The 23,316-nt window shown below is 43.6% G+C and overlaps 1 protein-coding gene across 1 annotated transcript in view; it reads left to right on the top strand.

Annotated features, from left to right (window-relative positions):
* Positions 1 to 23,316, top strand: part of LOC111965965 (PH and SEC7 domain-containing protein 2) — a 38,917-nt gene that overhangs the window by 4,330 nt on the left and 11,271 nt on the right. Inside the window, exons 2-7 of the mRNA XM_023990402.2 lie at positions 4,558 to 5,227; positions 5,416 to 6,201; positions 20,164 to 20,361; position 20,574; positions 20,709 to 20,788; positions 21,239 to 21,411. Coding sequence (XP_023846170.1) covers positions 4,558 to 5,227; positions 5,416 to 6,201; positions 20,164 to 20,361; position 20,574; positions 20,709 to 20,788; positions 21,239 to 21,411 — 1,908 coding nt within the window. The remainder of the gene's footprint in view (positions 1 to 4,557; positions 5,228 to 5,415; positions 6,202 to 20,163; positions 20,362 to 20,573; positions 20,575 to 20,708; positions 20,789 to 21,238; positions 21,412 to 23,316) is intronic.

Below are 23,316 nucleotides of genomic sequence, written 5' to 3'. Positions count from 1 at the left end.
AGTAGGAGTTCTCAGTAGGAGTTCTCAGTAGTAGTTCTCAGTAGTAGTTCTCAGTAGTAGTTCTCAGTAGGAGTTCTCAGTAGTAGTTCTCAGTATTAGTTCTCAGCAGTTGTTCTCAGTAGTCGTTCTCAGTAGTAGATTTCAGTAGTAGTTCTCTGTGGCGGTTCTCAGTGGTAGTTCTCAGTAGTAGTTCTCAGTAGTACATTTCAGTAGTTGTTCTCAGTAGTAGATTTCAGCAGTCGTTCTCAGTAGTAGATTTCAGTAGTAGTTCTCCGTGGTGGTTCTCAGTGGTAGATCTCAATAGCACTTCTCAGTATCGGTTCTCAATAGTAAGTCTCAGTAGCAGTTCACAGTAGGGGTTCTCAGTAGAAAATTTCAGTAGTAGTTCTCAGTAGTATTTCTCAGTAGCAGTTCTTAGTATTCATTCTCAGTAGAGGAATTCAGTAGTACTTCTCAGGAGTATTTCTCAGTAGTAGTTCTCAGTTGTAGTTCTTAGTAGTATTTCTCAGTAGCAGTTCTCAGTAGGTGTTCTCAGTAGGGGTTCTCAGTAGCAGTTCTCAGTAGTAGTTCTCAATAGTAGTTCTCTGCAGCAGTTCTCAGCAGCAGTTCTCAGTAGTAGTTCTCAGTAGTAGATCTCAGTGGCAGTTCTCAGTGGTAGTTCTCAGTAGCAGATCTCTGTAGTATTTCTCAGTAGCAGTTCTCAGTAGTAGTTCTCAGTAGAAGTTCTCAGTAGTAGTTCTCAGTAGCAGATTCAATAGCAAGGCTATGCTCACTGAGTCTGTACATAGTCAAAGATTTCCTTAATTTTGAGCCAGTCGCAGTGGTCAGATATTCTGCCACTGTGTACTCTCTGTTTAGGGCCAAATAGCATTCGAGTTTGCTCTGTGTTTTTTGTAAATTCTTTCCAATGTGTCAAGTAATTATCATTTTTTTATCATGATTTGGTTGGGTCTAATTGTGTTTCTTTCCTGGGGCTCTGTGGGGTGTGTTTGTGTTTGTGAACAGAGCCCCAGGACCAGCTTGCCTAGGGGGCTCTTTTCCAGGTTCAGTTGTCTGTAGGTGATGGCTTTGTTGTGGAAGGTGTAAAATCGCTTATTTTTAGGGGGTTGTAGAATTGAATGTCTCTTTTCTGGATTTTGATAATTAGCGGGTATCGGCCAATCAAGCTACAGCACGCACACGCACACAAACACACACACACAGTGCATAACAATGTGATGTGGGGTATGGTATTGGGTACAGGTGCACATCTGCCAGCTCCTCAGCAGTGAGACTCTTAGTGCTGCTCTACATAGCTGTCTTCCTGTTTGGACTCTTAGTGCTGCTCTACATAGCTGTCTTCCTGTTTGGACTCTTAGTGCTGCTTCTACATAGCTGTCTTCTGTTTGGACTCTTAGTGCTGGCTCTATATAGCTGTCTTCCTGTTTGGACTCTTAGTGCTGCTCTACATAGCTGTCTCCCTGTTTGGACTCTTAGTGCTGCTCTACATAGCTGTCTCCTGTTTGGACTCTTAGTGCTGCTCTACATAGGCTGTTTCCTGTTTGGACTCTTAGTGCTGCTCTACATAGCTGTCTTCCTGTTTGGACTCTTAGTGCTGCTCTACATAGCTGTCTTCCTGTTTGGACTCTTAGTGCTGCTCTACATAGCTGTCTTCCTGTTTGGACTCTTAGTGCTGCTCTACATAGCTGTCTTCCTGTTTGGCGAGTCACACTCAACAACACTGTCAACAACATGACTGAGAGCGTGTGTGTGTGTGTGTGTGTGTGTGTGTGTGTGTGTGTGTGTGTGTGTGTGTGTGTGTGTGTGTGTGTGTGTGTGTGTGTGTGTGTGTGTGTGTGTGTGTGTGTGTGGTGGAGAGAAAAGAGATTACATAAGTGTTTCATTGTATGTCTGCATTTGAGTTTGGTGATGTGTGTGGTCCATAGGGTTGGGGGTTTCAGCCTGGTCCGTAGGGTTGGGAGGTTCAGCCTGGTCCATAGGGTTGGGAGGTTCAGCCTGGTCTATAGGGTTGGAGACATAAATGTAAGAAAATCATCAAATCACAACCGGCTCCAACACGTACCTCAAATCTGCTTACACCTACTAATGTAAAGTGAAACTGGAGGGCGCCCAATTCAAATAAATAATCATAAAAATTATGGATATTAAACATTTAGGTACATACAAGTGTCTTATATCGGTTAAAATCTTGTTAATCTAACTGCACTGTCCGATTTACAGTAGGCTTTACAGCAAAAGCATGCCATGCGATTGTTTGAGGACGGCGCCCTACATATTTTTCCACTGGCACAGGTTTCATAAATTCACAAATAGCGATTAAATATTCACTTACTTTTTGAAAATCTTCCTCTGATTTGTCATCCAAAGGGTCCCAGCTACAACATGTAGTGTCGTTTTGTTAGATAAAATCCTTCTTTATATCCCAAAAAGTCAGTTTAGTCGGCACCATCGATTTGAGTAATCCACTCGTTCAACATGCAGAGAAAGGAATCCAAAAAGCTACCGCTAAACTTTGTTAAAACAAGTCAAAATACGTTTCTATTTAATCCTCAGATACCCTAAAATGTAATTGAACTATAATATTTCATACGGAAAGAAGTATGTTCAATAGGAAAGCGATATTAGCAGATGCGCGCATACACTGATTTCCAAGTCTGAGTTCCTGTACTAAAACTCATTATTCTTCCTTGTTTTGGAAGAAACAAGCCTGAAACCTTGAACAAAGACTACTGACACCCAGTGGAAGCCATCGGAATTGCATACTGGGAGCTATATTTATTTTTTTCCTATACATTCCATTGGAAGAGCATGGGCGCTCAAAAAATATTTTTAAAATCCAGTTGCTTTTTCTTTGGATTTTCTCCTACTGTGTTATAGTCTCCTACATTATTTTAACATTTCTACAAACTTCAGAGTGTTTTCTTTCCAATGGTACCAATTATATACATATCCTGGCTTCAGGACCTGAGCAACAGGCAGTTTACTTTGGGCACGTAGGTCAGGCGGAAATTGAGAAAAATAGACCCTAGCCTGAAGAAGTTTTAATGCTGATGAATCAGCAGACAATGTGACGTCTGCACACAGAGACTCCGTCTTTATTAAAAACAGTCCTTTGTTCCAAAAGCCTTGTTCTCTGTACAGTAACCAATTGTGTTACCACCAAACAATAACAGGTACACTGACTGCCAAAATAAAAGTCCAAAATCACATTATTTCAGTCCAATAATACATTTCCTACATTATCGTATGCTGGTGATACTACCAGCCCAATGAAACACAACCCAGACCAATGAAGAGTGAGACTCGCTGCCCAATCTCCAGCTGATATTCCAATAAGAACCAGTGCCTGATGTCCAGAAGGTTGCAGGTTTAAAGCCCCGGTGGACCTTCAGCATCTGGACCCCAGAGCAGGGCACTTAACCTGGGTGGTTTGTGAAAGCCATTCAGCTGTGAAAAGAGGAGAAATAAAGCAGTGAAGGAGTGATGTGAGATGTGATGTGAGATGTGAGATGTGCTATGTGATGTGAGATGTGATGTGATATGTGAGATGTGATGTGATATGTGCTATGTGATGTGAGATGTGATATGTGATGTGAGATGTGATGTGATACGTGATGTAATGTGATGTGAGATGTGAGATGTGCAATGTGATGTGAGATGTGATGTGTGAGATTTGATGTGATATGAGATGTGAGATGTGATGTGATGTGTGATGTGTGATGTGAGATGTAATGTGATGTGAGATGTGAGATGTAATGTGATGTGAGCTGTGATGTGAGATGTAATGTGAAGTAATGTGAGATGTGATGTGAGCTGTGATGTGATGTGATATGTAATGTGATGTGATATGTAATGTGATGTGAGATGTGATGTGTGATGTGAGATGTAATGTGATGTGAGCTCTGATGTGAGATGTAATGTGATGTGATGTGAGATGTAATGTGAGATGTAATGTGATGTGAGCTGTGATGTGAGATGTAATGTGATGTAATGTGATGTGAGATGTAATGTGAGATGTAATGTGATGTGAGATGTAATGTGATGTGAGATGTAATGTGATGTGAGATGTGAGATTTAATGTGATGTGATATGTGATGTGATGAGGGATAGAGGAGCAGCTGTGTGGATTAAAGGCCTGCTGCTCTGGAGAAAATATGACTCTGTAAGAGGGATCCTTTTGACATGGATCTGCAGGGGCTTTAAAATTATCTTCCTTCACTCTCTCTCTCTCTTTCGCGCTCCTTCTTCTGGCCTCTTTTTCTGCTTCTTCTGAACTCATCTGGTTTAGAGGACATAGTGTTCTAGACACACACATAGACCCTCGGGCAAGCATGTACACACCTACCCACCCACCCACCCACACAAGTACAGGGGGATTCTGTCCAAGGTGACCTCCATATTACAATTAAGGCTAAGAATAATGAAATTAACTGTATCAGACAGCAACCCACCCCTCCCCCCTCTCCCATCCCCCTCCCTTCTGTCTCTCTTTTTCTTCTATTCTCTTCTCTTTTTCACCTGTACTTCCTTTCAACCCCCTCTGTCTCTCTCTCCAAGACGGTCTGTCCTCCCTGGTTCTGGATCCAGAGCTCACTGCCTTCCCCCTGGCCCCAGACGACTCCCCCCCACAACCAGGCACCATGACCCAGGAGGGGCAGGGACAACGCCAGACTGAACCCCCTACACCCCCAGACATCCAGGGGGTGACCCCAGCCCACCCTTCAGAGGAGTCAGCCACAGACCAAGGGCTGGAGGGGCTAGGTGTGGAGGTGAAGGTGGAGGGGATAGAGGGGACCAATGAGGAGGAAGGGGAGGGAAGTGTTACGGTAGCAGGGGAAGTACACAGAGAAAGAAAAGGTGAGGAAAGTGGAAAGGGAGAGGGTGATGAGGTAGTTGAGGGAGTGGAACAAGTGATGCAGGGAGAAGGAGAGGTGCATGAAGAGCGAGAGAGTATGGCAGAGACAAGTGATGAAGAAGATGGGCTGGGGGATGAGAGGATAGATTCAGAGGATGGTCAGACAGATGGAGAACTAGAGAGAGTGGAGGAGGTGGAGAAGGAGGGGGATAACATGAACACAGAGGCCACAGAGGAGGCAGAACCAGCCTGCGAGCCCAGCTGTGAGGAGGAGGAGGAAGGAGAGGAGGAGGAGGAGTTAACACCACCACCTGAGAACCAGGAAGAAGACCAGGACTTACCAGACCCACCGCAGTCTCTGGACATAGTCAGGTCAGTACAACAGACATGAGCAGACCTTGACTAGTGTGGTCATGAGTGAATGTATAGGTCAGATCATTTATAGAACATCCGTCAACAGACTGAGATGAGTATGTTAATGTGGAGGACAAGTGTGTAGTTTAATATGTAACTGTTTTATAAAAGTTGTATTCTGATGATACTCCATGTTCTCCATACAGGCTGGAGAACGGGATAGAACCTGAGAACGGAATCGAAGGGCATGAAGAGGAGGATGATGAAGAGGATGAAGATGAGGGAGAAGGATGCGGCTTAGTAGAGGTCATCCAGGAACACCTGGACACGTTCAGCTCCACCTTCGAGTGTTCCGTAGAGCTGGCGGACACAGAGGTGGAGGAAGAGGAGGAGGAGGAGGAGGAAGGGGATGGGAGGGGTAACCAGGACAGTTTCAGCTCTGTGTTTGAACGCATCGTGGAGAACGTTGTGGCCATAGAGAGGGAGGAAGAGGAAGATGAGGAAGAGGGGGAGGGCGAGAGGGAGAAGAACACGGTGGACAACAAGGACGGCTTCAGCTCGACGTTTGAGCGTATCGTTGAGTCTGCGCTTCTCCGCGGGGGTACGTGCTACAGTAGTCTGGACTCTCTGGATGTCCTGTCACTCACAGACGAGACAGACAGCTGCGTCAGCTTCGAGGCTCCGCTCACCCCCCTTATTCAGCAGAGGTCCTTCCTTCAGAGTCCTGAGCCTCTGGAGCTAGAACTAGCCACCGTCATGGAGCAGGAGGGGAGTGAGGCTGGAACCGAGGCCCAGCAAGGAGAGCCTGAGGCTGGGGAGAGTGCTGCAGGGCCTGGGCCTGGACCTGGAGGAAGCCCACTAAGGACCACCATCACCGGGACGAGGTCAGAGTTTGTACTGAGCCAGCCTGGCCGGTGGGACATCCCTAATGGGTTTCATACAGACACCCAGGGGGGAGTGGAGGGCTCTGGAGCCATACCCAACTCAATGAGGTAAGAGAGCAAGGTAGGGGCAAAGCGGTGGGAAAACATGGTGGGTTGAGTGAGTTAAGGTAAGGGTAATGGTAAGGGTAATAGCTACGGTTTGGGTTGAGCCGGGATGTGAACTTGAAGCTAGAGTTAGGGTTGAGCCGGGATGTGAACTTGAAGCTAGGGTTAGAGTTGTGGTTGAGGGTTAGCGTTGTGGTTGTGGCTGGGGTTAGGGTAATTGGTTGGGTTAGGGTTGAGCCAGGGTGTGGACTTGAAGCTAGGGTTAGGGCTAGGGTTAAAGTTAGGGTTATGACTAGGGTTAGGGTTAGGTTGAGTGGGTTAGTGGTTGGTTGTCTACCATGAAAGCAGGCTTGATTTAGGTGTATCAAAGTGCAGTACTCAGACATCATTCTAGAAGAGTCTCTGGCCTATCCACTACTAAAGCATGTCTAGTGAAGCTACAGTGTGATGTCCTGTAATTAAGCCTCTACTGGTCCCAGTCTCATCCAGCAGGGGGCATGAGTGAGATGACCAGGCAGGCTGAGGTTCATTAGCAGAGGGGTCTGGCTGGGTGTCTCAGGGGATAGTTCTGTTCATACCGTCCTCCTCCCACTGGTTGTGTCTGGCTGGGGTTACAGGTCCAATGCTGCAGGATATGGAGGTCTATTTAGACATTAGAGTTGAGATTATGCACAGCACACTCAACTTACACAAAATACTTACACAAAATACTATATGTAACCAACTCCCAGAGAAAGCATGCTAGATCTAGTTCATATACAATGCAATACTTGAGTCTGAGTTCATGTCAAAAACCTTTCAATTTGTCAACTAGGTCCATTATCACATAGCTATGTTCTCTCATGTCCTCTAGCTCCTCTCAGCCACTAGTGTAGCGTGGTAATGTGAAACACATGGGAACATGAGACCTGCACATAGGTCAGGAGCCATTCTACTATCCCCACAGGACCACAGGCTCTGGGTCTAATGTTTCAAATAGTGTCAGATTGTCAGAGATCACTGCAGTCTGCTGGGATACTGTCTAACTGTTCTGCTGATCACTTGGTGTTCCACTTCTGAATCAGTGCAGGATATCATGGAGCTAAGTGCCTCTTTCTAGAAAGTCTGACAGACAGAATTCTAAAGGCTGCTGTTGTGGTGAATTCTAGAACTGATTGCATTAGAGAACATTCTGAATTCCAGGATGGATTCCAGAATGGTGGGAGAGAAAAAATCATACATGCTCAGTGTATTTATGAGCCATAGTTCTCATAGAGAGCATCTCTCTGTCTCTCTCTCTCTCTTTCTCTCTCTATCTTTCTGTCTCTCTCTCTCTCCCTCCCTCCCTCTCTATCTTTCTGTCTCTCTCTCTCTCTCTCTGTCTCGCACTCTCTCTCTGTTTCTGCAGATGTTGTCGTTTAAGCGAGAGCCTGCTTCCTGCCCGCCCGCCCCTAGCTGAATGAGGCATTGTTTTGGCGGTGACATCATCGTCTTTGGCCTTCCTCTGCCCAGTGGGTGCAGAGCAAGCCCCAGTATGTGTGTTAGAGGGAGGTATTCCCAGACTGTGTGTTAGAGGAAGAGATTCCCAGTCTGTGTGTTAGAGGGAGAGATTCCCAGTCTGTGTGTTAGTAGGCGGGATTCCCGTCTGTGTGTTAGAGGAGAGATCCTCTGTGTGTTAGAGGGAGAGATTCCAGTCTGTGTGTAGAGGGGAGAGATTCCAGTCTGGTGTGTTAGAGGGAGAGATTCACAGTCTGTGTGTTAGGGGAGAGATTCCCAGTCTGGTGTGTTAGAAGGAGAGATCCCAGTCTGTGTGTTAGAGGGGGGATTCCCAGTCTGTGTGTTAGAGGGAGGATTCCCAGTCTGTGTGTTAGAGGAGAGATTCCAGTCTGTGTGTTAGAGGGAAGATTCCCAGTTGTGTGGTTAGAGGAGAGATTCCCAGTCTGTGTTTGGGGATTCCCAGTCTTGTGGGTTAGAGGGAGGATTCCCAGTTGTGTGTTAGAGGGAGAGATTCCCAGTCTGTGTTTAGAGGAGAGATTCCCAGTCTGTGTGTTAGAGGGAGAGTTCCCAGTCTGTGTGTTAGAGGGAGAGATTCCCAGTCTGTGTGTTAGAGGGAGAGATTCACAGTCTGTGTGTTAGAGGGAGAGATTCCAGTCTGTGTGTTAGAAGGAGAGATTCCCAGTCTGTGTTAGAGGGGGGGATTCCCAGTCTGTGTGTTAGAGGGAGGATTCCAGTCTGTGTGTTAGGAGGGGGGGGATCATTGTGAGTTGAGGGAGGGATTCCCAGTCTGTGTGTTAGAGGGAGAGAGAGGGGAGAACACTTTGACTTCTACAGTTTACCAATCTGGAGTGGATATTTGTGTAGGGGAGTTAAATTTGAGTGTAATGTATGAAAAAGTGATCATATTTGGAGTCTCTTTCTGTTTTCGTGCAGCTCTCACTGAGGATGTGTCGAGTAGCAGGAATTAGCTTTTTGTTTACATCATTCTGTGAAACAGAATATTATGCACAATGTCTGTTCTCTTTTACAGTCAGACCTTTAGTCTGCAGTGCTACCAATCCCCCCCTCTCTCTCTTTTTCCTTCCCATGTTCCTTCCCTCTCTTGTCTCCTCCTTCTCTCCATCTCACTTCTCCCCTCCCTTTCCCTCTCTCCCTAATTTTCTCTACTCCTCATTTTATCCTTAACTTCTGCCCTTCCTTCCCCCCTATCTGTTCCACAACTCTCCCAAAACCAGCTGGTAGCCCCAATGCTAACATCATTACTGAGTATATTGTGGGTAACTAGTCTTTATCTCAGCAGCAAACAGCAACTGCAGAAAAGAAGAGGAGAAAAGCACTCAACCAACCAGTCAGTCAGTTAGGAAGCCAGTCAGTTAGTCAGTCAGTCAGTTAGTTAGTAAGCCAGTCAGTCTGTCCGTCAGTTAGTTAGCCACTCAGTCAGTCAGTAAGCCACTCAGTCAGTCAGTCAGTAAGCCACTCAGTCAGTCAGTCAGTCAGTCAGTCAGTAAGCCACTCAGTCAGTCAGTCAGTAAGCCACTCAGTCAGTTCACTGTATCAGTCGCTCTCTATGAGAGCATCAAACTGGTTCTTTCTCTACAGCAGTGGGCCAGTACAGTTGGAATTTAGCTATAATCCATATAGCTCTATGGCTGAAATCCCCAACCACTCTCAATCTGAACAGGAGGACACACATGTAGTTCTAGTATTACAGCTTAGAAAGCCAGCTGGTGCTACGTACACTGAACAAAAATATAAGCCCAAAATGTAAAGTGTTGGTCCCATGTTTCATGAGCTGAAATAAAAGACCGCAGAAATTTTCCATATGGACAAAAATCTTTTTTCTCTCAAATTTTGTGAACAAATTTGTTTACATCCCTGTTAGTGAGCATTTCTCCTTTGCCAAGATAATCCATCCACCTGACAGGTGTGGCATATCAAGAAGCTGATTAAACAGCATGATCATTACACAGGAGCACTTTGTGCTGGGGACAATAAAAGGACACTCTAAAATGTGCAGTTTTGTCACACAACACAATGCCACAGATATCTTAAGTTTTGAGGGAGCATGCAATTTGCATGCTGAATGCAGGAATGTCCACCAGAGCTGTTGCCAGATAATTGACTGTTCATTTCTCTACCATAAGCTGCCTCCAAAGTCGTTTTAAAGAATTTGGCAGCACATCCAACCGGCCTCACAACCGCAGACCCATTTTAATCACACCAGCCCAGGACCTCAACATCCGGCTTCTTCACCTGCGGGATGGTCTGAGACCAGCCACCCAGACAGCTGATGAAACTAAGGGTTTGCACAACCATTATTCTGCACAAACTGTCAGAAACGGTCTCAGGGAAGATCATCTGCGTGCTCCTCGTCCTCACCGGGGTCGTATGCTCACCTTCCATGGCCACTGGCACACTGGAGAAGTGTGCTCCTCACGGATGAATCCCGGTTTCAACTGTACCAGGCAGACAGCGTGTATGGCATTATGTGGGTGAGTGGTTTGCTGATGTCCACGTAGTGAACAGGGTGCCCCATTGTGGCGGTGGGGTAATATTATGGGCAGGCATAAGCTACGGACAACATACACAATTGAATTTTATCGATGGCAATTTGAAAGCACAGAGATACCATGACGGTATCCTGAGGCCCATTGTCGTGCCATTCATCAGCCACCATCACCTCATGTTTCAGCATGATAATGCATGGCCCCATGTCGCAAGGATCTGTACACAATTCCTGGAAGCTGAAAATGTCCCAGTTCTTCCATGGACTGCATACTCACCAGACATGTCACCCATTGAGCATGTTTGGGATGCTCTGGATTTATGTGTACAACAGCGTGTTCCAGTTCCCGCCAATATCCAGCAACTTCGCACAGCCATTGAAGAGGAGTGGGACAACATTCCACAGGCCACAATGAACAGCCTGATCAACTCTATGAGAAGGAGATGTATAACGCTGCATGAGACAAATGGTGGTCACACCAGATACTGACTAGATTTCTGATCCACACCCCTACTGTTTTTAAGGTAACTTTGACCAACAGATGCATATCTGTATTACCAGTCATGTGAAATCCATAGACTAGGGCCTAATGAATTATATTTCAATTGACTGATTTCCTTATATGAACTCAGTAAAATCTTAGAAATTGTTGCATGTTGCATTTATATTTTTGTTCAGTGTAGATAGATCTGTTTATGAGTAGCTTTACAGTAGGTATCCAGATCATTGCTGGCTGGATGATGTTTCTGTCAGACAGAGATGCTAGGCTGGTGATGGAGATGGTATGGTACCCAGTGATCATGCTGCGAGACTGGGGTTACGTCCCAAATGGTACCCTATTCCTTTCATAGTGCACTACTTTTGACCAGAGCCTATTCAAAAGTAGTGCACTATAAAGGGAATAGGGTACCATTTGGGACAGCCTGGGACCCTCTCCCCTGTGAGCAGGATAAGGAGGATACAGAGATCTGAGGCTGTAACCAGACAAGATAAAATAACCAGCATCAGTCTCTATATCAGAGGAACTGATTGTTCTGCTTCGTGTTATATGTGCTGACCATGTTATGTGTGCTGGCCATGTTATATGTGCTGACCATGTTATATGTGCTGACCATGTTATATGTGCTGACCATGTTATATGTGCTGGCCATGTTATTAGTGTGAATCGTTATATGTGCTTGACCCATGTTTTGTGCTGACTAATTGTTTAGTGCTCGGACCATTTATTATGGCTGGACATGTTTATGTGTAGGCATGTTATATGTGCTGACCATGTATATGGCTGACCATGTTATATGTGTGCCATGTTATTGCCATGTTAATTATGCTGACATGTTTATGTGCTGCATTTATTATGTTGTGACATGTTATGTGCTGCGCTGTATATGTGCTGACCTTATATTGCGCCATGTTGTATGTGGTGGCATGTTATATGTGCTGCCATGTTATATGTGCTGACTTGTATATGTGCTGACCATGTTATGTGCTGGCCATGTTATATGTGTGACCATGTCTATATGTGTGACCATGTTTTATGTGCTGCACAGACACAGACTGATGCAAGGAAGCAACAACACACAAACACTGCCTACACACAAACTCGTACACTACACACACAACTACACACATACATACATACATACATACATACATACAAATACATACATACATACATACATACTCATACTACTATCATACATACATAACTAGCTAGACGACAGGCCCTGTCGTTGTGGGTGTCACTCTGAAGTAATAAATCCTTGGAGAGTTCTTCTCTCTGTGCTGAAATTCCCTGCAGATAATCCACTCATGTTCCAGCAGCGATATGTCACAGACACACACACACAAAAAGACACACACTCACACAGACACACACACACACAGTTACAAACACCACACACACACACTGCTGTGATTCGCCAGATTTATTCCATCCACCTCTATTTTTAGTGCCTTTGTATTTTTTGACATATCATACGTACTTTGTATTTTTGACATATATATACTTTGTATTTTTTGACATATCATACGTACTTTGTATTTTTTGACATATCATACGTATTTGTATTTTTTGACATATCATACGTACTTTGTATTTTTTGACATATTTACGTACTTTGTAATTTTTGACATATCATACGTACTTTGTATTTTTTGACATATCATACGTACTTTGTATTTTTTGATATCATACGTACTTTGTATTTTTACATATTCATACGTACTTTTATTTTTTGACTATATCATGACTTTGTATTTTTGACATATCATACGTACTTTGTATTTTTATATCATACGTACTTTGTATTTTTGACATATCATACGTACTTTGTATTTTTGATATTCTATACTTTGTATTTTGCATATCATACGTACTTTGTATTTTTTGACATATATATTACTTTGACTGCAATTGACTGAGAGGACATTTAGAATGTATTCTCTCTCGAGACTACGTCATTGGTCCTCAAGTGGAGAGAACGGTGTAGGCTCCCATGGAAGACTATTGTATCCAATTGTTACTGTTCTACGGTGTTCTTCTGAAGACGTTGACGGAGCATATTTTACATTTGGAGTGAGAGCGCATAAATATGTCATAAATGTTCAACCAGACTTGTTTGGGTTCCAGGTGTATGATGCCTGCTAGAAAGGGATGCTGATGTCAGTTGATGTTAGAATGTGGTGGCCATTTGAGAGGTCAGATGGCGCTGGGGGATTGAATCTCTGTGTGACCCGTTTGCCTTATATAAACAATTTCTTCACTAGAATCCTTGTCAGTAAATTGCATCACAATGGTGATGACAACATCCTATTTCCATCTAGCTTAGTGATCAGGGCTATAGTGTCCCGTCACACCATGTATGTCGGAGATCTATGTTCTAAGAGCTTTCAATGGCTGTCTATATGGTCTAGTCTAGATAATGGCTGTCTATATGGTATGTCTAGATAATGGCTGTCGATATGGTCTAGTCTAGAATAATGGTCCGAGGTTCCTACCCTCTATCTCCCTCTCTTCTTCTCTCGTCTTCTCCCTTTCTTTTTGTCTCCATGATTCCTCAAGATCAGAAGGGTTTAAAAACAGAGGGAGCATGTATTGATGAGTCAGATGGTGATTAATATTTGCCACTGTGTGTGTGTGTGTGTGTGTGTGTGTGTGTGTGTGTGTGTGTGTGTGTGTGTGTGTGTGTGTGTTGTGTGTGTGTGTGTGTGTGTGTGTGTGTGTGTGTGTGTGTGTGTGGGTGTGTGTTGTTGTACCTATCACAATGCCACCAGTCCACGTCTTCTTCTGCTTTTGGAGGGTGAGTCAGAGATGGTTGGCATCGCAAAACACAACAATAGGCCAATAGAAGGAAAACACCATAGCTGTACAATAGAACTGGACCTGCCTTTGAATATGACACATCTTTGAATCTGACTAAATAGTAATAGATAGATGATAGATAGATAGATAGATAGATAGATAGATTAGATAGATAGATAGATATAGATAGATAGATAGATAGATAGATAGATAGATAGTAGATGATAGATAGATAGAGATGATAGTAATAATAGATATACTAATAATTTTCTCACACAAGTTTGAAACTTGTTGTTTGAAATGTTTGCTATGTAACAGTGGGGAGAACAGTATTTGATACACTGCGCATTTTGCAGTTTTTCTACTTACAAGCATGTAGAGGTCTGTAATTTTATCATATTACACTTCAACTGTGAGAGACGGCATCTAAAACAAAAATCCAGAACATCACATTGTATGATTTTTAAGTAATGAATTTGCATTTTATTGGCATGACATAGTATTTGATCAACCTACCAACAGTAAGAATTCGGCTCCACCCTGTTAGTTTTCTTTAAGAAGCCTCTGTTCTCACTCATTACCTGTTTAACTCTGCACCTGTTTTGAACTCGTCTCTGTATAAAAGCACCTGTCCACACACTCATCAAACAGACTCAACCTCTCCACAATGGCCAAGACAGAGAGCTGTGTAAGGCATCATATGGATAAAATTGTGAACTGCACAGGTGGGATGGGCTACAGGACAATAGGCAGCAGCTTGGTGAGAAGGCAACAACTGTTTGGCGCAATATTAGAAAATGGAAGAAGTTCAGATGACGGTCAATCACCCTCGGTCTGGGGCTCAATGCAAGATTCACTCGTGGGCAATCAATGATCATGAGGAGGTGAGGGATGAGCCCAGAACTACACGGCAGGACTGGTCAATGACCTGAAGAGAGCTGGGGCACAGTCTCAAAGAAATTCATTAGTAACACACTACGCCGTCATGGATTAAAATCCTGCAGCCCGACGCAAGGTCCCCTGATCAGCCAGCGCATGTCCAGGCCCGTCTGAAGTTTGCCAATGCACTCTGATGATCCAGAAGGAGGAATGGGAGAAGTCATGTGGTCTGATGAGACAAAAATAGAGCTTTTTGGTCTAAACTCCACTCGCCGTGTTTAGGAGAAGAAGACAATGAGGACCAACCCAGCACACCATCCCAACCGTGAAGCATGGAGGTGGAAACATCATTCTTTGGGGATGCTTTTTTGCCAAAGGGGACAGGAAACTGACCATATTGAGGGGAGGATGGATGGGGGCATGTATCGTCGAGATTTTGCCACAACCTCTTCCTCAGTAGAGCATTTAAGATGGGTCGTGGCTGGGTCTTCCAGCATGACAAACGACCCGAAACACACAGCCAGGGCAACTAAGGAGTGTGCCGTAAGAAGCATCTCAAGGTCCTGGAGTGGCCTAGCCAGTCTCCAGACCTGAACCCAATAGAAATATTTGGGGAGGCTGAAAGTCCGTATTGCCCGCGACAGCCCAAAACTGAAGGATCTGGAAGGTCTGTATAGAGGAGTGGCCAAAATCCCTTGCTGCAGTGTGTGCAAATCTGGTTCAGGTATACAGGAAACGTATGATCTCTTGTATTGCAAACAAAGGTTTCTGTACCAAATATTAAGTTCTGCTTTTCTGATGTTAATCTACTTATGTCATGCAATAAAATGAAATTCATTACTTTAAAAATCATACAGTGTGATGTTTCTGGATTTTTGTTTTAGATTTGCGTCTCTAACAGTTGAAGTGTACTATGATAAAATTACAGCCTCTTATGCTTTGTAAGTAGGAAACCTGCAAATCCGGGCGTGTTCATATTGTGTTCCCATGTATTTAAATTGAAATACAGAAATATATAATTTACATAAGTATTCACACCTCTGAGTCAATACATGTTAGAATCACCTTTGGCAGTGATTACAGCTATGAGTCTTTCTGGGTAAGTCTCCAAGGGCTTCACTAGAATCCTTGTCAGTGAATTGCATCACCATGGTAATGACAACATCCTGTTCCTTTGTACACCTGGATTGTAAAATATTTGCACATTATTATTTTTACAATTCTTCAAGCTCTGTCAAGTTGGTTGTTGATTATTGCTAGACGGACATTGTCTTGCCATAGATGTTCAAGCCAATTTAGTCAAAACTGTAACTAGGCCACTCAGGAACATTCACTGTCATCTTGGTAAGCAACTCCAGTATATATTTGGCCTTGTGTTTTAGGTTATTGTCCTGCTGAAAGGTGAATTAGTCTCCCAGTGTCTGTTGGAAAGCAGACTGAACCAGGTTTCCTCTAGGATTTTCCCTGTGCTTAGATCTATCCTGTTTCTTTTTATTCAAAAAAAACTCTAGTCCTTGACGATGACAAGCGTACCCATAACATGATGCAGCCACCACCATGCTTGAAAATATGAAGAGTGGTACTCTTTGCCCCAAACATAACGCTTTGTATTCAGGARATAAAGTTAATTTCTTTGCCACATTTTTAGCAGTTTTACTTTAGTGCCTTATTGCAAACAYGATGCATGTTTTGGAATATTTGTATTCTGTACAGGCTTCCTTATTTTCACTCTGTCAATTAGGTTAGTATTGTGGAGTAACTACAATGTTGTTGATCCATCCTCAGTTTTCTTCTATCACAGCCATTAAACTCTGTAACTGCCTCATGGTGAAATCCCTGAGCGGTTTCCTTCCTTTCCGACAACTGAGTTAGGAAGGACGCCTGTGTCTTTGTAGTGACTGGGTGTATTGATACACCATCCAAAGTGTAATTAATAACTATTTTTTTACCCATCTACCAATAGGTACCCTTTGTTGAGAGGCACTGGAAAACCTCCCTGGTCTTTGTGGTTGAATCTGTGTTTGAAATTCACTGCTCGACTAAGGGACCTTACAGATAATTGCATGTGTGGGGTGCAGAGATGAGGCAGTCCCTCAAAAATCATGTTAAACACTATTATTGCACCCAGAGTGAGTCTATGCAACTTATTATGTGACTTGTTAAGCACAGTTTTACTCCTGAACTTATCTAGGCTTGCCACAACAAAGGGGTTGACTCAAGAGATTTCAGCTTTTAATTTTATATTAATATGTAATCATTTCTAAAAACATAACTACACGTTCACATTATGGGGTATTGCGTGTAGGCAGTGACACAAAGTCTCAATGTAATCAATTTTAAATTCAGGCTGTAACACAACAAAATGTAGCCTTAGGTCAAAAGAAAACAGGCTTTTCTTTTTATCACAACATAACCTATGGGAAAAGACCAGTGAGGGAGTAGCCTAATGGACTATGTACAGACCTGCATGATCATCAAAGGGAGTGTATACTAACAAGATGTAGGAACATAATTCAGTAGATTCTGTCGCTCCGCCTCTCACATCCTTTTGAGGGAGACCTCCAAGAACCTTATTGAAAAAAAATCTCACATCCATTCACATTATGGGGAAAGGCAGTAGGCTACACACACTGTAGTTAGATCATTCTGTGCTCTTAAGCCTGGTCATAATCATGCGGGCTTCGAGTACGGTTTGTTTAGGAAAAGACTGACGAAATCTGATTGCTTAAGCCTCTTTGGGTAAATACCGCAAACGATCGAATGCCGGATTTTACAGACCACTGCTGGATGATGTCGCGCGTTCCTTGACACTGATTCCAATCCTCGAATGCGGGAGAGAAAATGTGGAAAGAGGAATATGACGTTCATTTCGACTTTCTTCTCGATCTCCTGTGAGTCTTTTCCTCTGGTTCCCCTCACAGTAAAATTATTCTGAAGTTTTTTTCAGTATGAATGAGATTGTGCGAGAGTGTGTGCTGTATTTTCAATTAGTATATTGAGCCGTTCCGGTTTGACACAGCGGTTATAAATCAACTAAACATTGATTTGCGACTATTCAGTATGAATACACTATGGAAAATTATGCTACTTTAAGTATAGTTGAGATAATTTTGACAATAGCTCATTTTTCTGTATGGTTTGAACTTTGGCCAGTTTAAACGGTTTTGTAATGCTGATCAATACATTTGAACTATCTCTGTTGATCTTGCCACATGTTGCTCACTCTCATTGGAGACTGACAACAAAGTTGTTCAACATGCCCCTAGGAACTAACAAGTTACTTGGTTAACTTTTATTATATTTTTTTTTACCGTGACTATAATTCCTATGCCTTTGTCAGTTATTGTCACTGCTGTATACTGTCGTGCAGCATCAGTGAATATTGTTATTTTAGAAGTGTTTGTGTTTTGAATAACAGAATGAGACTGAGGGGGCAGTAGGTTATGCATGATCCAGAGTCCTTGGTGTTAGTCCCTCAAGACATCCTTGCAGAGGATGCCAGTGAAGCCTCAGGAGTATGACCTATCACAGTTATGAAACACACAACACACAACGGTACGCACACACCACACACACACACACACACACACACACACACCACACACCACACACACACACACACACACACACACACACACACACACACACACACACACAAACACACACACACACACACACACCACCTACTCATAAATAACACACACACACCTACTCATAAATAACACACACACCCATTTACTCACATACTAGGTGTTTTGGACTTTAGTCACATTAACTCATACTGGATGCGTAATTCCAAAATTGCAATATTTTGGCAATAGAGTGTGACCCCCACTTACACACCTATCCACACACACACATCCACACACACACACACACACCCCTCATGCCCTTTACCCAACACTCCCTTGCTGGCCCAGGGGTGGATGGCACCCAACACAACTGGGAGAGAGAGATTACCATGTGAGTCACAGGCATGCAGCCTCATGCTCTAACTATACCCAGCGCCAGGGCTTGGGAACACACACACAGGCACATACAGTTTCACTATTAAACATTGGCTGACTATTCAGGACTTAAGGGAAAATCTACTCAACATCTACTCAAATGCATTTGCAGAGTTACAATGGAAGGTCCATGTGCATTTCACTTTGCTCAAGATAAAGTAGCAGAATCCACATTGAGTGGCTGTGAGTCAGGGGTGCATCCCAAATGGCACCCTATTCCCTACATAGAGCACTAGTTTCTGGCCCTGTTCAAAAGTAGTGCATTATATAGGGAATAGGGTGCCATTTGGGACTGTGTGTGTGTGTGTGTGTGTGTGTGTGTGTGTGTGTGTGTGTGTGTGTGTGTGTTGGGGGGGGCTTAGCAAACTGGGGACCCCTGGATTGCTGTGACCCACGGCCTGTCATGTTGTTCATTATTCAGGACGTACCATGTCTTTCGTGAAAATACATGTGGTAAGACTTAGGCATGGTGTAATGTAGGGAGAAGGCTAGGGACTGCATCTGTTAGATATAGAGGAAGACAATGTGTTACTAGAGGCAGGTTTGGGCATAGTCCTATCCTTGTGGCACTCTGGGTTTGCTGACGGCACGCTGTCTGAAGTGAGGGTTGTGGGTAATTGTGATGTAAAGACACCAAACTGAGAGGGGCTGTAATTGTGCCTGCATATATGGCAGGTAGCCTAGCGGTTAAGCGCGTTGGACAAGTAACCAAAAGGTCGCTGGTTCGAATCTCCAAGCCGACTAGTTGGAAAAATCTGTCAATGTGCCCATGACCAAGGCACTTCACCCTAATTGCTAATGTAAGTTGCTCTTGATAAGAGAGTCTGATAAATTATTTAAAAAATAATGATGAATAGAATGTAAGGAGGGCAGTTATTCTGTTAATGGTTCCTTGTTTGTCTCAGGATAGATAAATAATAGTAGATCTTCCTTGTACAGAGGGAGGTAAATAATAGTAGATCTTCCTTGTACAGAGGGAGGTAAATAATAGTAGATCTTCCTTGTACAGAGGGAGGTATGAGTACCTATTCTAGTTTGGGGTTCCATCCTTGTGAGAGGCTTGTGTTCTCGGCACGCTGTTGGCTGCAGTGAGGATTGTGGGTAATTGTGATGTAGGAGACATCAACTTGAGAGGGGTGGTAATTGCGCCCGTCGTCTCTCCTGTCAGGACACCGGGTTCCGTTCCGTCGTGACCACGGCAACTAACACATTACCGTGCCACAGCGTATTGCATTTAGGAAGTAATGCAATTGCTCTAATCAGATTCTGCAGAAAAATGTTAATCACCTATAGAGAGAAAGTTGACTATGTCAAAGAGACACATAAAATGATAGGGACACATGGTCTGGTCTGAGGCCTGTGACGTTTGTATTTCGTACTATTTCAGTAGTGATTGTTCAGGAGATTTTATGTGTTTTGGTTAGAGTGATAGAGCTATGTAGGAATGGCTATGTTTCAGATAAGCTATCTTTATGTGTCTTCAGAGGATTTTGTATTATTGAATCAGGGTTATATGAGAGAAAGCAATCTTATGTTGATAGAATATCACACATTCTTATTTATTATCGTATCTATCTGTTTATGCTTGTCTAGTGAAAAGGTTCTTGAAATGGGAGTTTATAGCTCCCAAATATCCTCCCATTCTAGGTTTTCATCATCATGACTGCCAGTCAGTGATCATGCTAGGGTTATGTAGAAGACTCATATGAAGGTTGCTCACACTAGGGCACTGTTCTGTGGGGCAGGTAGGTGCCATACTATACGCTCAATAAGGCTGTCGTGTGTGTCCTCTTCAGTGATGCCAACCTCCTCACGGACGTGCTGTCGGACTCAGAGTCGGAGCTGGGCGGTCTGGAGCAGCTGGAGAGAGGCAGCACGGAAACCCTGGCCAACGGTTGCCGTGCCGACTGCGACGCCGCCAAACGCCTGGCCAAGCGTCTGTTCTACCTGGAGGGCTTCAGACGCTGCGACGTGGCACGCCACCTGGGCAAGAAGTGGGTTTCAGGCACAAACACAAGACCAACCACACACACACACACACACACACCACACACACACACACACACACACACACCACAACACACACACACACACACACACACACCACACACACCACACACAACACACACACACACACACAAGACAAACAACACACACACACACTGTCATTCAGTTCCACATTGATACACATGCATATGTCTCACAGTGTGTATATTGTGTTAATATGTATTTTGTATCATCTTAAATGTCACATCTCTTTCTCTCTCTCTCGCTCCCTATCCCCCCCTTCTCTTCCCCCTCTTTCTCCTCCCCATTTTCATTTCCTCTGTCCATCCTGCAGTACGACTTCAGCCAGCTGGTGGCGTCAGAGTACCTCAGCTTCTTTGACTTCTCTGGCCTGTCGTTGGACAAGGCCCTGAGGTAAGACCAGTCAGCACTATTCTCACAGCACTGCTTACAACATATTAGCCAAACACTGATTTCTCTGAGTATTGAGCTGTAGTGTGTCTCTATTTTGCAATACAGTCAACTGTTACCTCCTGGTATACAGTATGCCATGATTTGGGACTGTCTTGAATGCATGTATTAAACACAGCATGCAGATATTTAAAGTAAATGAACATGTTTGTATTGGGAGTGGTGAACCACAGTTACACTGAGTTTGCACTGAATGAATGTGCAATGTACTGTACTAATCTACTGTAGCCTTAGTCTTAAGATGCCATTGACGATTTCCGAACCAAAGTGAGGAAGCTTGTAAAAGAAGGTTGTAGCCTGTAGCCTATATCACTGTGCAGACAGATACACTCTGTATTCTAGCCTGAAAACAATACTGCCTGCTCACTCGTTGGTCTTTGACCTAATTCTCAGGAACTTCCTGAAAGCCTTTCCTCTGATGGGTGAGACCCAGGAGAGAGAGAGGATCCTGGTCCACTTCTCTAAGAGGTTCTGTGTCTGCAACCCCACAGCCCTCGCCCCCGAAGGCAAGAGCAGATCTAAACGGGATGATGATGATGATGATGATGATGATGAAGAAGATGACGGTGATGATTATAATTAGGGTGGTGGGTAGGGTGGGGATAGGGCTGTGGCGGTCATGACATTTTGTCAGCCGGTTATTGTCTTGCAAATTACTGCCGATCTCAGGGTAATTGACCGTTAATTAACATAAACACGTTGAGCATCTCCAGCTGGCCTCCACTCATACAAGCCGCTGATGCACCATCACAATAAATCCATCATTTATTTTAGGCAGGCCTAAAGAAGCATTATGATATGAAGATGTGTTTCAGTAGAACAGAATATGAGTTGGCCTACTGTATGTTATCTGGCTATGCTCCATGCTATAGGCTGTAGGCTTGTTCATTTAGCTGGCTAGATACTGTATGTTATCTGGCTATGCTCCATGCTATAGGCTTAGGCTTGTTCATTTAGCTGGCTAGATACTGTATGTTATCTGGCTATGCCATGCTATAGGCTGTAGGCTTGTTCATTTAGCTGGCTAGATACTGTATGTTATCTGGCTATGCTCCATGCTATAGGCCATAGTTTGTTCATTTAGCTGGCTAGATACTGTATGTTATCTGGCTATGCTCCATGCTATAGGCTGTAGGCTTGTTCATTTAGCTGGCTAGATACTGTATGTTATCTGGCTATGCTCCATGCTATAGGCCATAGGTTTGTTCATTTAGCTGGCTAGATACTGTATGTTATCTGGCTATGCTCCATGCTATAGGCTGTAGGCTTGTTCATTTAGCTGGCTAGATACTGTATGTTATCTGGCTATGCTCCATGCTATAGGCTGTAGGCTTGTTCATTTAGCTGGCTAGATACTGTATGTTATCTGGCTATGCTCCATGCTATAGGCCATAGGTTTGTTCATTTAGCTGGCTAGATACTGTATGTTATCTGGCTATGCTCCATGCATAGGCTGTAGGCTTGTTATTTAGCTGGCTAGATACTGTATGTTATCTGGCTATGCTCCATGCTATAGGCTGTAGGTTTGTTCATTTAGCTGGCTAGATACTGTATGTTATCTGGCTATGCTCCATGCTATAGGCTGTAGGTTTGTTATTTAGCTGGCTAGATACTGTATGTTATCTGGCTATGCTCCATGCTATAGGCTTGTTCATTTAGCTGGCTAGTACTGTATGTTATCTGGCTATGCTCCATGCTATAGGCTGTAGGTTTGTTCATTTAGCTGGCTAGATACTGTATTGTATCTGGCTATGCTCCATGCTATAGGCTTGTTCATTTAGCTGGCTAGATACTGTATGTTTTCTGGCTATGCTCCATGCTATAGGCTGTAGGTTTGTTCATTTAGCTGGCTAGATACTGTATGTTATCTGGTCTATGCTCCATGCTTGTAGGCTATAGGTTGTTCATTTAGCTGGCTAGATACTGTATGTTATCTGGCTATGCTCCATGCTATAGGCTGTAGGCTTGTTCATTTAGCTGGCTAGATACTGTATGTTATCTGGCTATGCTCCATGCTATAGGCTATAGCTTGTTCATTTAGCTGGCTAGATACTGTAATGTTATCTGGCTATGCTCCATGCTATAGGCTTGTTCATTTAGCAGACAAGATATGCTTATTAATCCGGTGCCATTATTTTATAGTAAGAAGAATATAATTGAACTTAACTGAACAAAATAGAAAGGATATTTTTCACATTCCGGAGCGAGTGCGCATATGAAGTGGCTATGTGGAGCGTAGAAGTGATCATTTGAAACAGGTCCTATACGCTAGATTGAGTTATTTGGCAACCTTAGTTGTGAATGATACAAACCTTAGAAATCCAAACATATGGGCTGCATGATGCAACTACAGGCTATCGATGATTTGAGAAAGTCTCAAAAAAAGCCTACAGAGTGTTCCTTGCCTCAGGCTGCACACGTTCTCTCTTCAAGTGATCATATTTCACTCATCAAATCAAATGTTATTGGTC

This window comes from Salvelinus sp. IW2-2015, linkage group LG6.2 (assembly GCF_002910315.2).
Source record: "Salvelinus sp. IW2-2015 linkage group LG6.2, ASM291031v2, whole genome shotgun sequence".
NCBI classification, from domain to species: domain Eukaryota; kingdom Metazoa; phylum Chordata; class Actinopteri; order Salmoniformes; family Salmonidae; genus Salvelinus; species Salvelinus sp. IW2-2015.
Note: the sequence above shows the minus strand (reverse complement) of the source record. Positions and strands in the feature narration are given on the sequence as shown.